This window comes from Cibotium barometz, chromosome 24, assembly GCF_041138505.1.
Source record: "Cibotium barometz isolate CiBa-2024 chromosome 24, ASM4113850v1, whole genome shotgun sequence".
Taxonomy (NCBI): domain Eukaryota; kingdom Viridiplantae; phylum Streptophyta; class Polypodiopsida; order Cyatheales; family Cibotiaceae; genus Cibotium; species Cibotium barometz.
The window spans coordinates 56558273-56578918 of NC_141069.1; the positions used below are offsets into that span (position 1 = coordinate 56558273).

General features: G+C 38.5%; 3 protein-coding genes across 3 annotated transcripts; 2 read left to right on the top strand and 1 right to left on the bottom strand.

The window, feature by feature from the left end:
- Positions 1-2003: 2003 nt before the first annotated feature.
- LOC147625491 (uncharacterized) lies at positions 2004-9043 on the bottom strand. Its single transcript, XM_086817983.1, has 2 exons — positions 9029-9043; positions 2004-2840 (listed from the first exon to the last, which is right to left on the bottom strand). Exons 1-2 carry the CDS (start codon positions 9041-9043, stop codon positions 2004-2006), a joined length of 852 nt encoding a protein of 283 aa, XP_086674109.1.
- Positions 9044-16147: 7104 nt separating this feature from the next.
- LOC147625492 (putative mitochondrial protein AtMg00860) lies at positions 16148-17631 on the top strand. The gene is made up of 2 exons (XM_086819038.1): positions 16148-16960; positions 17373-17631. Exons 1-2 carry the CDS (start codon positions 16534-16536, stop codon positions 17393-17395), a joined length of 450 nt encoding a protein of 149 aa, XP_086675164.1. The 5' UTR covers positions 16148-16533; the 3' UTR covers positions 17396-17631.
- A 42-nt stretch (positions 17632-17673) lies between these two features.
- Positions 17674-18696, top strand: LOC147625493 (uncharacterized). Its single transcript, XM_086817984.1, has one exon. It carries the CDS (start codon positions 17674-17676, stop codon positions 18694-18696), a length of 1023 nt encoding a protein of 340 aa, XP_086674110.1.
- Positions 18697-20646: the final 1950 nt, after the last annotated feature.

Consider the following 20646-nt stretch of genomic DNA (forward strand, 5'->3'; position numbering starts at 1 on the left):
CCTTACATGAACTTTCTTGATCTCATAGCTTCCTATCATGCTCTTTATACTGCAAAGAGACCAGCCACACCCTCAAAGTGTCCACTGTGTGTAGGGAGGTAAGGAATCGTGATTCCTTAACCTGTGCATGATGATGTACTTTGAAGCTCCACACCTGTTGTGCAACCTATTTAGAGCTCATCTGGAAGCTTTGAACCACTTTGAAACTCATTTGGCCTATGTATCACTATATCTGGAGTTGGTATCTCTCTGACTTGTGCTAAAACACTGTTCTAACCAAGATTTTGAAGTTCATTTTGGGCCAAAGCACACAGCCATAGCTTAGAATTGATGTGCCCATCATAGCCATGTAGTCAGATACCAGCAGTATGTTGAGAGCTAAGGAATCGCGATTCCTTAACCAGAGAACAGTGTTATACTCTAAAGTTACCAGCCTATTCCACACTCTCTGTAGACCATGTTTGGAATGTTGGCCACCATGAAAATTATGCTCAATTTGACCATGTTATGCATAATTTTGTGTTCTAGGTCACCTTGTGCCTGTGGGACAGATTTTTGGCTTTTCTTGCCTTTTTAAGGGTTTTTCCCCCACCTATGCTATGTTATGGGGCTCGACAGATGTCAGCTTACACCTCTGTGTACATGGGTATTAAAGCAGTGACTATGCAAGGCCTTGTAATGTGGCCCTATCATGCTTGAAGTAAAATGCATGGGTAAGAATTATGCGATGCAAGTAAAGCGGGTCTTGGAGCAATACAATCCAAGGGTATCTACTGATGAGGTTAGTGCACTCTTCCTTACCTTGAATTTGTGCTTTGTAGTGGATGTCTTGTCATCTTGGAAACATAGTGAATGCTCCAAAGCAAAATTATCCTCCACGTTTTGATCCAAGTTTAAAAGTAAAAGGCATCGAAATCTGCAGTAGATGTTGAGGGGTCTGGATCAAACATTGGATTTACGAATGTTGCAAAATGCGAAGGTGTTGAGGCTAATAGTGTAGCGTTATCTGATTCAAGAGCTTTTGCCTCTAGTTTGACATCGGGAGAACCTGTTTTGGGAACCCACCGTAGGACTTTATTGAATATTATTGTGGAAGAGCTTTGGGGTTCTTCTAAGGTAATGAGTCCACTTCAGTTTGCTAGACTGAATCGGTGATGTGGTGGCCGTGTAACTTGTAGTTTTTTTTGTAGCATCTTCTTTTGGTCTCCATTTGTATGTAGAAGTTGTGTCTTTAGGTTGATTTCCATTGGAGACATAGCTACTTCTTTTGGTTTGTGCTATGGCTTCTCGTAACCACATTTGTGATTGTCCTTCATAATATCCCTGAGCAACAATGAGGTCTTCAAAAACAATCCACTCCCTATAGGCCTTTGACTTTATGTTCCTTGCATGAACCCGAACTAAGTTGTTGCTTCCATTGGAAGATATTTGAGCCAAGTTGTCCTTAGGGATCCATATCTTTGTAGAGATTCCTATTGTTACTGTCTGTCCTACAGCAGAAGTGTTATTTTGATGTTGTCGTTTCTGCTTGGATTCCCTGTGTTTTCATGTCGATCCTTCAGTGATTATTCTTTTCCTTTTAAGTTCACTTGTCAAGGTTGTCTTCTCAGAAGGCACTTTGTAAGCAATGAACTCTGGTTTTGGCAACCAAAGCTCTCTATTGCCCTGGCAATATCCTTGTGCTTCCAATGACTTTTGTATAGAAAGCCAACCCATTGAATGGATGCTTTGCATGGTAGGATAGCTAAAAAGCTATGTCTTGCATATTTTATTGGTACGGTCAGGTTTCCATTATCTCCCTCGTAATATTCTCCTACTCTATTCAATGGTACTAGCTCAACGGTTTGTTTTTGCCCTTCTATGGCTGACTGTTCCTTTTCTTTTTGTCTCATTTTTCTTGTAGCTCTTCTAGCCTTACGTGCCTCCCAACTATTTTTGTTGAACTTATTGTTCTCTTTAGGGACACCACTTTGTTCTCCCATGTCTCACTCTTTGGCTTTGGCCTAGGCTTGTTCTGTTTCACTCAATCCTAGCGGTGTGGGAAATGATGTTATGTGTAGTGGTCTTGTTGGCCCTCTACTGGCTAGATGACCACTCATGGCATGCGTGTTTACGGACCCAGTTGGTGTTGAACCAAATGGTGTGATTGGCGCTACTAGTCTTTTCACAAAAGATATGCTTGAAGCGTATGATGCTGATATTGCTAGAACACTTGGTAATGGACATGGTACTGATACAGAAGTTTTGACATCTGAAGTGCTAGCTTCACCTCTTTCGTTCATGGAGATAGGCCTTCCTAGGTATGTGAAGCCTTTTACTTCATTTTCTAACAAGAGGTTCCATTCTTGGCCATACTTACCCACAAAGATCACTGAACGAGAGAATTCTTTGGCCTTGTTGAAAAACACATAAAGCACTTTTTCATTGGATGGACTGTGCTTTAATGGATTCTCTCGCAGATAATAGAACTCTGATTCAGAGTCATTTCTCTTATATAATAAGGCTTTATTGACATCATCTATAAGGACTTTTTTGGTCCGTATAGAATTTATCAGCCTCCAATTTAGTTGGACTAGTGTGGGTGGTACTTCATCCCTATAGTGCATATTTCTTGACCATATACCTCCCAGCACATCTACTATCTCAGGGTTATCTTTTACTAGATACAACACTCCATCTCCACCCGGGTAGCAGTTGCCTTGGTATGGGTGCACCCATGGGGTTGGATCAAAATTAGAGTTGTGATCTTTGATCTTGACCAGAAAGCGATTCATAAAATCCTTGTATATCTTGGCACCATATGTGTTTTCCTTGTGAAACCTAATTCTAGTGGCATTATCCTATTCAGTGTCATGGGACACTAAGTGGTTAGATGATGTAGTGACCATGCTTATGCCCGATTGGGTTCTGTAAGGTGTGCTCTCTTGTGTTGTTATTCCACTACTAGTGTCGATTCTAGTGGAATTCCCCGTTCTATAGTAAGCTCCTGACCTTAGTTGCATGGGATTTACTTACAAAAATTAATTGAGTAATTGAGCATTCTTCTGGCCAAGTTCCTTGCACTTTTTCAGCACTTGGAATGTGTATTTGAAGCCCTTAGGATGTCCCTTAAGCCCTTTATGCAAATTGCAAATAGGTCAAAAACTTGAAAAGTTTCGGTTTTTTAGAGCACCCTATCTTCTAGTTGTGAAACGGAGGTCTTATGGTCACTTTCTGAAAGCCCAGATCTAAATTGATTAGCACCCCAAGGCTGCTTACCGATTTTGTTTTAAAATGTAAAGAACTATGTAGAGGAGCTCTAGCCCTTGGAGCTCATAAAAAAAGTTTTGGATTTCGATATCGGATGCAAAATTTATGCCTGTTTTAGTGAAAGTGAACTTTTCTAGGAATACAAACTTGCAAAGTGTGTCAACAGGCAGTGTCTCAACACAGGGATTCTGGTACTAGATCAGCTGATATCTTGCACTCCAGAGGGTATTTTGATGTGCTTGCAAGCTTGTTAGATTCCTGAGAGCATGGGCTACAGGACAGTCAACTCAAAACCTAGTAGTATGTAGCCGATAAGGAATCGCGATTCCTCAGCTGTAACACAATGACATGTTTTGAAGTGCCAAGACTGTAGCCTATGATGATATTAGCACCATGAGAATGCAGCCAATGTAAAAAATGGTCAATTTGAGTATCAGAACTCACAAGATGTGCCTGATTAGCAGCTAAACTGATGATAGCAAGAGATTTAAAGCTCACTTTTCAGCACCAACATACTCATCATGCTCTACTAACATAGGCCAACAGAGTCATGTGAAAAGATGTATGCTATATGTGACCACCAACAAGAAATCACAATTTCTTAGCTGATACACAGTGGTATGATTTGAAATGCCATGCATAAAGAGCACATTCAATAGATCTCAAAAAGTATGTTACCACTCAAAAATGAGATTAGTAAGCATACAGAACTCAAGAAATCAAGATCTAAGGCGGACAATGTGCTAAATTGATGAGGATAATAGGTGATTCAGAGCTCACATTCATGTAGCAACATGCTCACATTCATGTAGCAACATGCTCACTAAGCTCTACAACCATAGGCCAATACAGCCATGCAAAAATATGTATACAGTATGTTGAGGTGTAAGGAATCGCGATTCCTTAATCTAGAATAATTTTTTAGCAACAATCAGCTCCAGCTCTCTACCATATCACTAACATGCAAAAATAAGTTGTTCTATGATATCAAAATCATTCTCAACACTTATAAACAAGTCTAGAGCACAAGAAGAGCATTTTTAGCGCTTTTGGCACTGTTCTGGTGATATCAGGTGATTCAGAGCTCACATTCATGCAATAGCATACTCATTATGCTTAGCTAACATAGGCCTTCAGACACATGCAAAAATAAGTATATTGTATGTTGACCAACAAAGAATCGCGATTCCTTATTCTGGCACAAAATTTCAGCAGCAGTGAAGTTTAGCTCTTTACCACATCTAAATCATGCAAAAATAAGCTGTTCTAGCATACTAAAATCATCTACATCCTATCAAGCATATACAAACTAGCATGGAGCACTAACTAAGCGTTTTTCTCACTTTATGGTCAACAAGCCAATTTTATGGTTCATGCATGAATCCGCTGGTTCGGTATGGCCTACCTAGCCTACTCCTATTGTGGAAATAAAGATAAAATGACTTAAATGACAAAAAATAAACAAAAAAAAACAATATAGAATAAAAATGTCAAAAAGGGGGTTTTTTAAAATCCTAATTTCTCATGGTTCAATGAAGCAGAACAATGCAATATCCCATATTGCACTATCTCACCACACACAACCTTTCCTAATCCTATGAGGTCCTCGGAAAGTCCCACTCCTTGGATACCTCAAGAGCCTTGAAGCCCCGCTCCAACCTCTCACCTAATCTAACGTAAATGTAAAAGTGCTCTAGACGAATCCAGAGGAACCTTTGACAATGCTAAGATGAGTAGACTTGCTAATCTAAGGACACCGTCCTCGACAGCGACACCAATGTCAGCGGACCGCCACGACAAATGTCAAAGTATAGCCTTACTGGGCACTAACAACTTATCAATGCCAAGGGAAGTGACCCGATTAGTGCATGGAGGCATCGTAGGCTTGTCAGGCACTACGGAGTCTAAGAGTAACACATTACAAACATCAACACAACCAATTGAAAGGAGTCCAAGCCGTTAAGCATAAACCAGCACTCTTTCCTACGAGCATACACAAGCTATTTCAATGAGTAAACATCATCTAATAGTCATGGAACTTGGTAAGCATACACACGACACTATGGAACACTGCTAAGATCTCAAATCTCTAAACCCAAAGCACACAAAAATCATGATTTCTAATCGCCATGGCTAAAAATTAGAGATTTTAGTCAAGCATCATCACTAGGAACATGAGGAGATACTTCCTAAGCACTTTAGCAATCAAAAACAATGCAAACAAGACCCTAAATCCCTCGATTAAGCTTACTAATCAAGAGAACAAAGAGAGCTTAATCTACACAAATTGGACATAAATCAATAGATAAGCATTAGTTGAACACTCACACTTGATCAAAGATGTAATGGCAAGCAATGCTTGTGCTCCACGAGCTCAGGAACTTCCTTCACAAGAGGCTATGGATAACTGACATAGCAAAATGTACTCTCCTCTTCTTCACATAAACAAAAGATTCTTTACAAAAGAGGGTTTTTTGACTTAAATACCTAGGTTGTAAGGTTGTGGGTTCGATCCTTCTACAAATTGGAAGCCCATGGCCCCATTTAAGTCACAAAAAGAGAAGATTACAAATGTATTATGCGGGTAAGCCTTTAGCATCAAAAAATGATTCCAGGAGCAATGTGGGCAATGTGGGTTCCCGCATCCTTTCCCGTAACAACTCCCGTAACCTCCCTTTATCTATTCTGTTCTATTTCGCATCCGTAACCGTAGCCGTTGCCTCGCAACAGCCTATGACCGTGGAATTGGCAAATGGGAAATAAGTAATTTCTCGACATACAGTGGGAACCGTAGATTTTGAAATAGGGGGCAAAACAATGTCAGCATTCTTTAGGACTTTACCTATAGGTCTATACGATGGGATTCTAGGAATGGATTGGTTGATCGCAAATCATGCCAGCATCCACTATGCATAAGGGAGCCTTATATTTCACGACGACAATTTAGGCTAAGAGGTTTTGGTGCAAGGAAAAAATGGGAAACCCAAGGCTTATCTAGTTAAGGCTAGTCGGATGCTTAAAGGAATGCGGTTAGGTCAACAAATTTTCATTTTGTGAAACGTAATAAGGTCGAAGATCCAAAAGACAACTCAGACCTAGATTGGCTTCGCAAATTTACTGATGTTTTCCCTAAAGATCTCACTGATCTTCCACCATCTCATGAGATAGATCATGAGAGAAACTTCTTCGGGTAGTGAGCCAGTCTCAAAAAGACCTTATAAGATGTCTCTTCCCAAAGCAATCAAATTGAAAGAGCAATTATGCCAGCTTCTTGAACAAGGATTTATCCACCCAAGCAATTTGCCTTGGAGAGCGCCAGTGTTATTTTAGAAGAAGAAGGATGGAATTTTTTGCTTATGCATTGACTATAGGGGATTAAACCAGATAATCGTAAAGAATAAATACCCTATCCTGCGAATCGATGAACTTTTGGATAGATTGCATGGAGCCAAAGTATTTTCAAAAATTGATCTCAAATCTAGTTATTATATCAGATTAGGGTCAAGGATGTAGATATCACAAAAACCACTTTCAACACTCGGTATGGTCACTATGAGTTTACTGTAATGTCATTTGGATTGACAAACGCGCTTGCAACTTTCAACAGGCTAATGCAGGATATATTTTGACCACACTGAGATAAATTTATCTTAGTTTTCTTCGATGACATTCTGATTTATTCAAGGTCAGCGGAGGAGGAACACGAAGACAAAGTGTGCAAGGTTTTACAACTTCTGCGCCAGCAGAAACTGTATGCCAATAAAGCAAGTGTACGTTCTTCACTCCCCAGATTGAAGATCTTGGTTTCATTGTATCCCAAAATGGTATCTCTGTCGACCCTGCTAAAGTTAAGGACATTGTTAAATGGCCTCAACTAACGGCAGTGAGTGAAACCAGGGGATTTTTGGGCATTACAGGCTGGTATAGGACTTTTATCAAAGATTACACTCTTATAGTTGCTCCTCTAACAAACCTCTTAAAGAAGGAAAGTAAGGTAAATTGGGAACCACATCACCAAGCAAGCTTCGACGAGCTTAAGGATCATGTTACGACAGCACCATGTTTAAAGCTCCCAGATTTCAAAAAGCCATTTGAAGTGGTTACCCATGCAAGTGGAATTGCAGTTGGTGGTGTGGTGTCTTAGTTCAAGAGAAAAGGCTAGTTGCATTCACATCCCGAAAACTAAGAGTGCACGAGAATCTAGATATTTATAAAAGACAAGCCTTCTTAAAATTTTAATAGGTTATACTACTAGTTCTCTCTCTCTCTCTCTCTCTCTCTCTCTCTCTCTCTCTCTCTCTCTCTCTCTCTCTCCACACACACACATATACACAGATATACACACACACACACATAGAGCCTTCAACTACCCATCCTTTAATGCTCCTCATAGGTCCATGCTACCATTTATGAATAAGCTTACTAAAAAGAAGAGCATGATAAAAACTAGAGCAGTGGCTTCAAAAGCTTCCCCTCATGCCTCCCAATGATACCATTTGTGAACACTGCTTTAATGGTCCTCATGCCTCCATGATACCATTTGTGAACAATCCATAATTACTAAGTAGGATTTTTCTTTAAAAGAAGAAAAAGTAGGATTTTAATTTCTTTGAAAGAAGAAAAATTGAAACCTTTTCCTTTCTTAACGTGCTTCCTAACTTCCCAACATCATTTCAATTCTTTTGTTTCTTGAAAGACAAGAAAATGTAAGTGTATAACCTGAGTTCAAAATAAAGGATTTTTAAAAATCTTTTTTACATTTCTTTACATGTAGGATGGTACCATCTCGAGGGTACCATTTCAACGGGGTATTCATAGATTGAATAGAGAAAGTGTGTGTTCTATTCATGATAATTCATAACTTAGGGATTTTAAAATAGGCCTTGATCAATGTATGTGATCTAGAGGGTTTAAATATAGTGAACCCCCCCTCATGCAACCTCAGGAGAGAGAGAGAGAGAGAGAGAGAGAGAGAGAGAGAGAGAGAGTAATGAAATTGCCTATTTATCTTATTTGACTTCAATAAATTTTTGAGACTAAGACTTTGAAAACCAATCCAAAAATGTGAAAGACCACCCATAGCCTTCAACTTTTGTTTTTTTTTTATATCCCATCATTCAAATATTCAATGCTATTTCAAATTCCCATGTGGTTTGAAAATACATCCATCCTTCAAGTAAATACAAATTGCTACTTAAGTTTTTCTTAAAAGTAAATACATATTGACTCTTCTTAAGTTTTTTTTATATATAGCTTATTTTCCATCAAATCTTCATTGACTTCTTTTAAACTTTTTCTCTTTAATTGTTTAAAAAAATATGCTAAAATAATTTATCTATAGACACTTTTCTTACGTTTGGTTTCCTTTTATATATAGTTTACAATTTAGATATTAGTTAAGAGCGAGACTTCTTCAATTCTTAATAGGTTATAATATTAGTTCTCTCTCTCTCTCTCTGTCTCTCTCTCTCTCTCTCTCCACACACACACACACACATATATTTATGAATTTTTTTTGTAAGGGTAGAACAAATTATATCTTTCAAAAATTTCAAAATTTCAAAAAACATAAAATTATTGATTGTCCATAAGTATGCAATATTTGTAGAAGAGAGAGAGAGAGAGAGAGAGAGAGAGAGAGAGAGAGAGAGAGAGAGAGAATTTGTAATCAATTTGGTTGTTGAGAGCTAAAACATAATACTTTTTTAATTAAAAATTAAAAATTAAATTCACAAGAATGCGCTTTATGTGGCAAGCCATTGTAATATTTCATTCTCACCTTGTTAAGCTCCATTTCTTATTAAGGTAAAGTGCTTGAGAAAAATGCTACCCAAAAAAATTAATTCAAGCCTTCAACTTCCTATCCTTTAATGTTCCTCGTAGGTCCATGTTACCATTTGTGAATAAGCTTACTAAAAGGAAGAGGAAGCTAAAAACTAGAGTGGTGGCTTCAAAAGCTTCCCCTCCTTTAATGGTCCTCAATATACCTCCATGATACCATTTGTGAATACTCCTTAATGGTCCTCATAGGTCTCCATGATATCATGTTCTGAACAATCCATATGTACTAAGGTAGGGTTTTTTCATTAATTTATTTTTTTTTGAAACCTTTCCTTTCTTAATCAGCTTTCGAACTTCCCAATGTTTTAGTTATTTTGTTTCTTAATAGACAAGAAAGTTCCTTGAGCCTTGTCAGGTTTTCTCTCAGACATGCATGTGTCGGTACGAGTAATAAATGCAATTAAAGACCACATTGCGAGCATATGCTGACTCATATTCTATGGCCTCCACAAGCGTTATGCATGCATGTGCAAAGGCTAGGAGTTATGCACCTAGTGTTACACCATCGTGTGCGGTGACTGGGAGTGTTGCACCTGGGAGTGCTACTTCTTCATCTTCTGTGCCTCCTCTTGGGGGGAATTTCACAATTTTTTATATAATCTTAAAGATCGTGAGACATATTCACCCTTACATAAATGCCTTTGTCTTTGTAGCTACTCCACAAAAGTGGATTTTGAAGAACCCCTTTTAGAAAGATTTTGAAAATCCTATTATAAATCTCTATGCAAGCTTTTCCAAACTTTTATCTGAACTCCCTTGGCATCTTTGAGACTCATTAATGAGTTTTCATGTGAAAAATATTTGTGTGACGTGTTTGTCCATAACTATAATCTCTTCGTCTCTCCATCTTTTTGTTAACGGTGTCATAGTCTATGGTTTCCGTGTGCACCTATATTATTCACTACGTGGGTATTACTTGACATCTTTTTTTTGAACATTTTTTTCACTGCAGGAAGAAAATACCAAAGTTTGTATATATAGAAAGGGTTGTACTCAATTTCCTTGTTTTTATATTTGCCTCCCGTGCCATAGGCAAGGACAGTGTGTTTGGTATGTTTCTTTTTTCCTAGGGGAGATTTAGACACACTTTAATGAGGTTAATTGAATAAAAGTCGTCATACTTTACTCTCTATCTCTTTTATACTAATTACCTATAAATAATGGAATTTCCTATTTATGTTATTCTACTTTAATGAATTTTTTAAACTAAGGCTTTAAAAGCCAATGCTCTCATATGTGAAAAGCTCCCCTCACATCATAGCCTTTAATTTTTGATTTTTTTTTGAGCCTATCATTCAAATCTTCAATGCTCATTATTTATTTCAAATTTTCATGTGGTTTCAAAATACATCCACCCTTCAAGGAAATACAGATCATTCCTTTTAAAAAAAATAGAAATTCATAGATCTAATTTAGACTGCATAGTGGGTGAGTACACATAATAACTCTTCTTAAGTCCTTTTTCAAAATTTTAGTTTCTTTTGTATCAAATCTTCATTGGCTCCTTTAAAATGTGTTCTTATTTTTCTTTAAAAAATGCCTTTCTTGCAAAGATAAGAAAGAGGCAAAATCAATTTAAACAAAACTAAGAGATTGATTCTATTAGAGAGTGAGTTGTATATATGCTTTGTAAGTGCGGTAGATGGAGGTTGAGGTTGGAAGTAACTGAAGGAGGAGAGGAGGGGTTGGGGGAGGAGCAAGGTAAAGATGTGCAATGAAGAGGGCACTCCAGCTATTGCATATTATATTGTTGAATAGACATTTGGAAAATCAATATATGGGCAAGCAGGAGATGAGATGGTGGCAATTATAGAAACAATTTTGCACTTCTTGGTTCTCTCACACTCGTACATTGATTTCACATTTTTAGAAGTCTGTGTCTGTCTTCGTGGTGCGAGGTACCCTATATGATTACCCTCTCCCCTCCAATAACCGGAGCTAACAAGCTCCAATTGCCCAACCCCCCTTCTTTATGAGAGGGGGCATCTATCGTGAGAAATTAGCAATTTGTGTGCGCGTGCAGTGGATACCTCAAATCTTAGTTTTGGGGGCTAAATATTTCGTGAACCTCCCATCATGTGGGGGTTGTGAACCTATACTCTAAGGTCTGTATATATGCACAGATTTTCAGCGTAAATGTGCAAATTTTACCCTTGAACTTATCCTTTAAGAATATATATATTCAATTTAAATGTGCAAATTTGGCCCTTGGAAATTAAACAAAGATTCTTGTTTTCAATTTGAACTAAGAAAATTCCATTCCAACCGAGGTTTTTTTGAGCATTGTGCCATAGGTGGACCTTTGTTAAAATTACTTTTCACCATGTTATGAACTTATTTGATACATGCCAAGAAGAAAATGTTTTGCAATAAGTAAACCACATAAAAACCAAGTTGCAAATGATGCTCACAACTCTTAATATAGAAACTATGAGATCCTTGACCCAAAAACTAGGCTCATATTTGAAAGCAAGTAAAATATATAAAATACAAAAGAGCCAATAAAAATCTCAAATCTTCAATTACTATATTTTTCTTATAACCATCGCTTTGACTTTTAGGAGCTAACTCTCCCATATAGTCCTTTTGAAAGAACTAAAAAAACTTTCAAGGCCAACAACATTAGCTATCTACACATATATATTAGTATAGACTATCATATATATTAAACAACATAGTATATGTTAACATTATAAAAAAATAAAGATATACATTAAAACAGCATAGTCTCAAATAGTGCAACAATGGAAATTTTCAACTCTAATTAAAGGCTTTACTATTAATATATATATATATATATGTATATATATATATATATATATATATATATATATATATATAATTTTATTTTTTATTTTTTTTTTGAAAAATACTTTTATTCCACAAAAAACAAAATTACATCGTATGTGTCATCTCAAGGATGACGTGAGATCTATATATATAGATATATATATATATATATATATATATATATATATATATATATTATACGATATTACTAAATAAATATTTTTTAAACTAGATCATCCTATAATTTATTTATTTAGTAATACTATATTATATATATATATATATATATATATATATATATATATAGAGAGAGAGAGAGAGAGAGAGAGAGGATTGTTCATCGCTTGCCATTCTTCAAATGGTAGTTCTGATGTACTTATATTTTGATTGAAATAAATCTCTTTTTTTAAAAGAAAATAAAAATAAATATATTATGTATATTATGAAATATATATGTGTGTGTGTGTGTGTGTGTGTACGTGTGTATACATACATACATACATACGTACATATATATATATATATATATATATATGTATGTATGTATGTATGTATGTATGTATGTATGTATGTATGTGTTTCAACGAAAACGAAAGCAACGAAAGCAGCAACATTTTGGCGAAGCGGTTGGCTACAAGGCGGATATTAAAGGCGGATGCGAGGCGGATACTTATTTTTCCCATTTCCCGCACTTCTCGTATAATCTCATTTATGAGATAAAGCCTTGTAATTTTACCCTATGGAATGTAACAGATTTGAGTAAAACAAGCCTTGTAATGAAGGTGGGTTTTGAACCCTAGGTATTGTTGGAATTAGGGTTGCAGGAATGTACACAAAGCTTGGAGAAGAAGAAGCTCAAGAGCACACAACAAGAAGTAGTATTACTTAGTGTGCAAGTACAAAGATAAGGTAGCCCTAGAATGAGTGGGCGTATATACAATGCACGGGGGGAAAAACCTCCTAGTGAGGGAAAAAATACCCCAGCGGTCCTAAGTGTGTTCACACACATCACTGCCATATCATGTCAACAAATCCCCCCTAGAAGTGATACGGTGAACAAGAGTTGGCACTCAATGTATAGGGAAGTGCCTAGCCCTATGAAGGGCGATCAATCCACAAAGGGAAGTAAGCCCAAAGCTTTGTGAAAAGCTTCAAACTTCTCACAAGGAAGCACCTTTGTGAAAAGATCTGCAAGGTTGTCCTGTGTTCGCACATAAGCCAAGCTGATCTCTCCTCCTGAGAGTCTCTCCCTGACATAGTGATAATGCACCTCAATGTGCTTTGTGCGAGCATGAAATACTGGATTTCTCGCAATTGCCAATGCGCTCTGATTGTCAATGTAGATGGTGGTGGCAGCCTCCTGTCCAACACCCAAATCAGCTGCTGCAAGGCGTCTGAGCCAAACGCACTCAACCGTAGAGCTGTGAAAGCTACCCTGTACTCAATTTCACAACTAGAAGTGGCCATAGTAGGCTGCTTCTTACTTAACTACCATGATCTACATGAGCTTCCAAGCATGAAGCAAAAAACCACTAGTGGACACGCATGTGTCGTAACAACCAACCCCGTCTGAATCTGAAAAAGCATGCAAATGTGGCGGCAATGATCCCCCCTTGGGATAAAACAATCCAAGGTGCTTAGTTCCACTCAAGTAGCGAAAGATCCGCTTAACTAACTGCCAATGCTTAGTGCCTGAGCTATGCATAAATTTGCTCATTTGTGAGACTGCAAATTGAATATCCGGCCTCATAATGTATACATAAATAAGACATCCCACAACCTGTTGATAGAGGATAACATCAAAGTAGTCTCCAGCATCATGAACACTAAGATGTAAACATGTCTCCATAGGTGTAGCAATAGGTTTACAATCCTCAAGACCGAATCTACATAGCAATGTCTCTGACACAAAGCAATACCTCCATCACATTGCTTAAACTGAATGCCCAAATAATGATGCAAGAGGCCCAAATCTGACATCTCAAAAGCTGAATTTAATTCAGCCTTAAAGTCACCAATATGCATCTCATTTGGTCCAGTGAGCAGCATGTCATCCACATATAGAACAATGGTCAGAAGTACATCACCCTCACATTTAACATACAAGGTGCTTTCAGTTGGACTATTACAAAACCCATGCGCAGTCAAGTATGCATGAATTTTCTCATAGCAAGCATGAGGCGCTTGCTTTAAGCCATACAATGCTTTCTTCAACCTGCACACCCTGTTTTCTTTCCCTTTTTGAACAAAACCATGAGGCTGCGTTACAAGCACTTCCTCATGCAAGTCACCATTCAAAAATGTAGTTTTAATGTCCAACTTATGTACATTCCAACCATGATGTTGTTATGCGCATTTTCAAATTTTCGTTTTTTGTACATATTGTACATATGCGCACATGGTCGATTGATGTCATGAGATTTAGGATTTCATTTCATGGCTTTTGGAACTCATTTTAGCATGCACGTGTACATACAAGGCAAGTTACTAGCGTAGTGCCAGCTAGTAAGTTACTTTATGGGCCCTGCTGCGAATTTTTTAAGTGCCCTCTTTGTATATAAATGAGATACATGTTATAACTCAAAAAAATGGAAAAAATTGCAGGTTTTTGCTATTTCATCACGTGAATCCTTCCCTAGGTGTGATTTTAAGGGTTTTCTATCGCGGGAATTGGCTAGCCTAGGTGATGCCCTGACAGGACAGCTTGCTAGTCCAGGCTTTATCGCGAGCAATTGCCTTCACTATCAACTCCGGTCATCTTCTGAGTTTTTGTGGATAATTTTTTGAGCTTTCTTTCAAGCTTTCAAGTGTCTCAATTGAAGTTTTGGTCTTCAAGTTACGACTAGTTTTCGGCAGTGTAGTCTCTATGGCAGCTTGAAGACAGATTGTACAAAGTGGTGTTTATGCTTATGTCTATGCATATTGTGGAAAGGGCAATGAATTTCTTGGTTGAATTATGTTGAATTGTGGAAGAGGAAGATGATATCTTGATGTAGCATTGGTTGGCGTGTGTCGTAATCCCATGCTTTGACAGGTTTTCTTCTCTCTTGTATTGCAGTCTCTTGGGTGGGCGTTGGCTTGTAAATTCCCAAGGGAGCTCTTGATTGGTATTGTGGGTTATTCATCAAGGTTTTTTGTAGTGGTTATGGTGCTGATGTTGGTGGTTTGACACTCTCAAGTGGCATCACTATAGAGGCATTTGGTTCTTTTTGCTCCTTGTCAGTGTTTTGGTGCCCCCACCGAGGAGCAGATTCAAGTGACCTTCTATTGATAGCTTATGGTAGTCATGGCTGCTCAATTTCCCGAATTTCATGGAAACACAGGAGAAGATGCTAAAGAGTTCATTGAGAACATGGAGTTTGCATGTTTGCTTGTCGATAAACAAGATCTTGTTGTTGTTTTGAGCATTCTTCACTTTTGTTTAAAGGGTGATGCAAGGACTTGGTTGAAAGATTATGAAGCCCATTTGCAAGCATCTCAGCCCCCTTAAGTGCTTACTTAATGAAGAGGCAAAGCGAGCCTTCAAGGATCACTTCAAGGAAGTAGAAGATTCAAATGAGGTGTGGCATACCATACAGGGTCTTGTACAGGGTGAAGAGCAAGATATGGATGCATTTTTAAAGCAATTTAATGGGTTATGGGAGAGATGGTGTGTGGATTTGGGTGATGAAAATCCTCCTACCATGTTGAAAAAAGACAGGTTTCTTGCCAGCTTGCAAGCTAGTCTACGTTGGAAGGTGGAATTAAAGCAACCAAGTTCCTTTGAAGAGGTAGTTCAAATAGCAAAGAATAAAGAGTCGAAGAGGCAACGTTTAAATCAGCTTGGGATAAGTACAAAATCTAAAGTTGAAGCAAAAGTAATGGATCATCCAAAGGATGAAGGTGGATCAGGTCCATATGAGCAAATTGAAGAGTTAATGCAACCCACCAAGGTGGAGCCAAATGTCAAGCAGGGACTGGTTCAAACCATGTTGAGAGTACGGATTTGACTTGTGTAGAGAGAGATGAGTACCTACATATGCTTGGACAGTTCCCTGATTTGCTCATTACTTCTTATGAGGAGATTAGAGGGTTTAAGGGTGAAGATATACACATTACTCTAAAGGAAAGAGCTCAGCCTGTACATCAAAAATTGAGAAGAATGGGACAGGCACAGCTTGATGCTTTGAAGGAAGAAGTAGAAAAGCTTCTTAAAGCAGGTTTCATTTATCCTGTTGATACGGCAGAGTGGGTGATACGGCAGAGTGGGTGAGCCCAGTGGTTGACACACCTAAAAAGGATGGAAAATGGAGAGTACGCGTGGACTTTAAGCCAATTAATGCGGTCATGAAGAGGGATCCTTACCCTTTGCCTCTACTTGATGATATTTTGGATTCAGTGGTGGCAGGCTATGAGAGGTATAGTGTATGTGATGGATTCTCAGGGTATTTTCAGCTCTCCATAGCCCTAGAAGATCAGAGAAAGACCACTTTTATTACACCTTGGTGATGCTTTTGTTATAGGATACTTCCTTTTGGTCTCATGAATGGTTGTGCTTAGTATCAAAAGCGGGCTAATTTTGTGTTGTCTCCCTTCCTTGGGAAGTTTGTGAAGGACTTTATTGATGACTTTTGCATTTATAGCTCAAGGTTGGAGCATTGTTCAAAGTTGGGGATGGTATTCAAGAGGTATGATGAGTGTGGAGGGCAATTGAACCCAAAGAAGTGCCATCTAGCTCAACCTCGAATCAAGCTTTTGGGACATATGGTGTCAGAAAATGGGATTGAGGCTGATCCAGATAAAGTAAAGGCATTGATACTTCTTCCATCTCCAAAGGATACCAAGCAATTGGCTACCTTCACTCAAAAGGTGAAGTATATGTCAAGGTTTATCTCTTTTTCTTCACAACTTCTTTACCCTCTTCAAGAGGCAGCAAAATTGAATCCTCTAGAGTGGACAATGGAGTGTGAGGAGGTGTTTCAAAGTGTAAAGGAAGTTCTTAGTTCTTTACCTTCTATGCAAGCTCCCGATTGGAATAAAGAGTTTTATGTCTATCCATCAGTGGGTGAAGATGCTATTGGAGCTATGCTACTTCAACGAGGTAATCACTCTCACTACATGAGGCCTATCTATTGTGCTAGCATGGTGAAGATTGAAGTAGAGAGGGGATATATAGAGGTAGAGATGATTATGACCAGCATGGTATTCGCATGTCGAAGTTTTAGGAATTATCTTCTACCTAAACCATTCACTTTTCTCACTAGCTACTCTCTTTTGCCACAACTAGTGATGAATAGTTCATGCTTATCAAATAGACTAATGAAGTGGGTGGTGGAGCTACAAGAATTTCAGTTTTCTTTTCTTGTTGAGGAGAGTACAAGAGCTACATTGGCTGATCTACTCACTTATAAGGAAAGCCCTCTTCTCATAAAGGAGGATACGGTCAAGAAGCAAAAGGTAGAGAGCCCTGAAATAGACAATGCTTACTTGATGTTTTTTGATGGTTCTTACAGGAAGAGTCTTGGTGAATCTTTGAGAGGTATTGTTATCTATGATCCTCATGGTGTTTTGGTAAGCAAGAAAGGTGTAAAGCTTATGTCTCAAAGTAACAACGAAGCCGAGTATGCGGCTCTTCAAGAGGGACTACACACTTGTTTGCAGCTTGGCATCCATCGAGTGAGGGTAAGAGGTGAGGCTGAAAAATATGTGTTTTCAAGTCAAGAAAATGTTGAAGCAATTTGAAGCTTGAAGTTTGAGGCATATAATCATGGGAGAGAAGCTTTGCAAAAGGAGGCTGAATTTCTACTAACAGGCATGCTTCTAACAGATTTGGAGTCATCAAAGAAGTACGGCTTCATTCGGCATGCATGTAAGTACACTCTTCATGGAGATGTCTTGTTTATGAAAGGGGCTGATCTTGTACTTCGAAGGGTGCCTTGGAAAGAAGAAATTTACAAGGTTTTGGAGGAGAATCATGAAGGTGCTTGTGGTGGCCATTTTGCGACAAAGATCACTCTACATTACTTATCCAGGTGGGCAGAAGCCAAAGCTATGAAGCACATTACAAGTAAGGATGTAGCTAAATTCGTGTATGAAGAGGTGTGTTGTAAGTTTGGTGTGCTCTTGGAGTTACTTCCATTGAATGAGAGATTCAATGGAGAGCTTGTAAAGATTCTTATGAAGATGACAGAAAGCCATGTCAAGACTTGGGATCTTGAGATACCTTGTGCATTATGGGCATACAAGACAGTGGTAAAGTCATGTACTCGTTTCTCCCCTTTTCACCTTGTATTTGGTAAAGAGGCTTTGTTGCCCATTGAGGTGGAAATTCCAGCTTTAAAGTTGATGTGTGAGCTCTATGAGGAATCCAAGGATGCTTTAAAGGAGAGGCTTTTGTACTTACAAGGTTTGCAATTGGATAGAATGTCGACTTTGGATCACTATGAACAGGTTTCAAAGATTAATCAAGAGAAAGCAAATGCTAAAGTGAAGGAGAAAGGAATCAAAGAAGGGGACATGGTGCTTCGTTACAATAGTAAGCTTGATCATACATTTCAAAAGAAGTTTCAAGTGAAGTGGGAAGGTCCTTTCTTGGTAGTGATGAACAGGTTCCCAAATGGCACAAATCAGTTATTATCAGATTTGGATGGCACTCTACATCGATCGCCCATAAATGGCTACAGGTTAAAGGAGTATTATCCAAGGTTGATGACAGTGGTGAAAGAAGATGCACTCATGGCTGAAATTTTGGATGCGGATTCTTCATCAAAGGATGCGGAGGTTTCAGCTCGCGACTTGAAAGATCTCTTTTCTTCTGCTGCTGCTGATCATGAATGATCTAGCAGGCTTGGGGTGTGGCAAACTATGTTACGCGCATTTTCAAATTTTTTGTACATATTGTACATATGCGCACATGGTCGATGTCATGAGATTTAGGATTTCATTTCATGGCTTTTGGAACTCATTTTAGCATGCACATGTACATACAAGGCAAGTTACTAGCGTAGTGCCAGCTAGTAAGTTACTTTATGGGCCCTACTATGAAGTTTTTAAGTGCCCTCTATGTATATAAGTGAGATACATGTTATAACTCAAAAAAATGAAAAAAATTGCAGGTTTTTGCTGTTTCATCGCGTGAATCCTTCCTTGGGTGTGATTCTAAGGGTTTTCTATCGCGGGAATTGGCTAGCCTAGGTGATGCCTTGACAGGGAAGCTTGCTAGTCGAGGCTTTATCGCGAGCAATTGCCTTCACTATCAACTCCGGTCATCTTCTGAGTTTTTGTGGATAATTTTTTGAGTTTTCTTTCAAGCTTTCAAGTATCTCAATTGAAGTTTTGGTCTTCAAGTTACAATGAATTTCTTGGTTGAATTATGTTGAATTGTGGAAGAGGAAGATGATCTCTTGATGTAGCATTGGTTGGCGTGTGCCGTAATCCCATGCTTTGACAGGTTTTCTTCTATCTTGTATCGCAGTCTCTTGGATGGGCGTTGGCTTGTAAATTCCCAAGGGAGCTCTTGATTAGTATTGTGGGTTATTCATCAAGGTTTTTGGTAGTGGTTATGGTGCTGATGTTGGTGGTTTGACACTCTCAAGTGGCATCACTATAGAGGCATTTGGTTCTTTTTGCTCCTTGTCAACGTGCGGCCAATGCACAAATGCTACAAATCGTTGTCACACGACAAGTGGGAGCAAAAGTCTCTTCAAAGTCAATGCCCCTTTCTTGAGCATACTCTTTTGCAACAAGCCTAGCCTTGTAGCACTCAACACTACCATCAGGCTTACGTTTTATCTTATAAACCCACTTAGTGCCAATCGCCTTCTTGCCAGCAGGCAAATCATATAATGACCAAGTCTCATTCTTCACAATAGCATCATACTCAGCTTGCATAGCAACCATCCAATTTTTTGAATTTTGTGCCTCATTAAATGTAACAAGTTCTTCTTCATCACACATGCTAGAAACAGCCAATGCATAACAATCTGATGCATAAGAGGCATGCTAAGAACCATAACGAGTACGACTAGGCAAAGGTGCATCCAATTTACTATCACATAAAGTCTGCACCAACCATTTAGGCATAGACCTAGACTCTTCAATTTCTGTCCTCTCCTCATCAAGTGCATCATGCACATCAACATCAGTAAATGACTAATCTGTGGATTCATTAGAAACCTGCATAGGCTGAATACATGCCTCATTTGGTTCTACATTAGACTGTCCACCATTAAACAGAGGCAACAAAGTATCATACATGTCCTGTGAGCGTACATTTGTCTCTTTGGTACATGAAAGCAAAGGCTGCACAGAATCTTCCACAAATACAACATCTCAACTGACCAAGATCCGTTTACTTTGCAGATGGTATAACCTGTAACCCTTACTTTCAGAACTGTAGCCAATAAAACTACATTTTACAGCCTTATCATCCAATTTCCTGTGATGTTGCTACGGCACAAGAGCATAGGCCAAGCAACCAAAAACATGCAAATGAGAAACAAAAGGCTTCTTGCCATGCCAAGTCTCATACGGAGTGATAGACTACAATGCTTTGGTGGGACACCTGTTCAGTACATAGGTAGCACACATAACAGCCTCAAGCCACCCAAAAAGAGTGTGATAAAGATTGACTTTTGACCATACATCGTGCCATCTCCATAAGAGACCTATTTTTTCTCTCAGCAACACCATTTTGCTGAGGGGTGTAAGGCACTATACATTGGTGTTTTATCCCATGTTCAGCCATAAATGCATTAAAGTCTTTAGACATGTACTCCCCCCCTCGAT

What these genes read in the sequence shown, in the direction of transcription:
- LOC147625492 (XM_086819038.1), top strand. Translation starts at nt 16,534, where the DNA reads ATGGTATTCAAGAGGTATGATGAGTGTGGAGGGCAATTGAACCCAAAG. An exon ending in AGCTATGCTACTTCAACGAG is followed by an intron (nt 16,961 to 17,372) that starts GTAATCACTCTC and finishes TGGTTCTTACAG; the next exon opens with GAAGAGTCTTGGTGAATCTT.
- LOC147625493 (XM_086817984.1), top strand. Translation starts at nt 17,674, where the DNA reads ATGCTTCTAACAGATTTGGAGTCATCAAAGAAGTACGGCTTCATTCGG.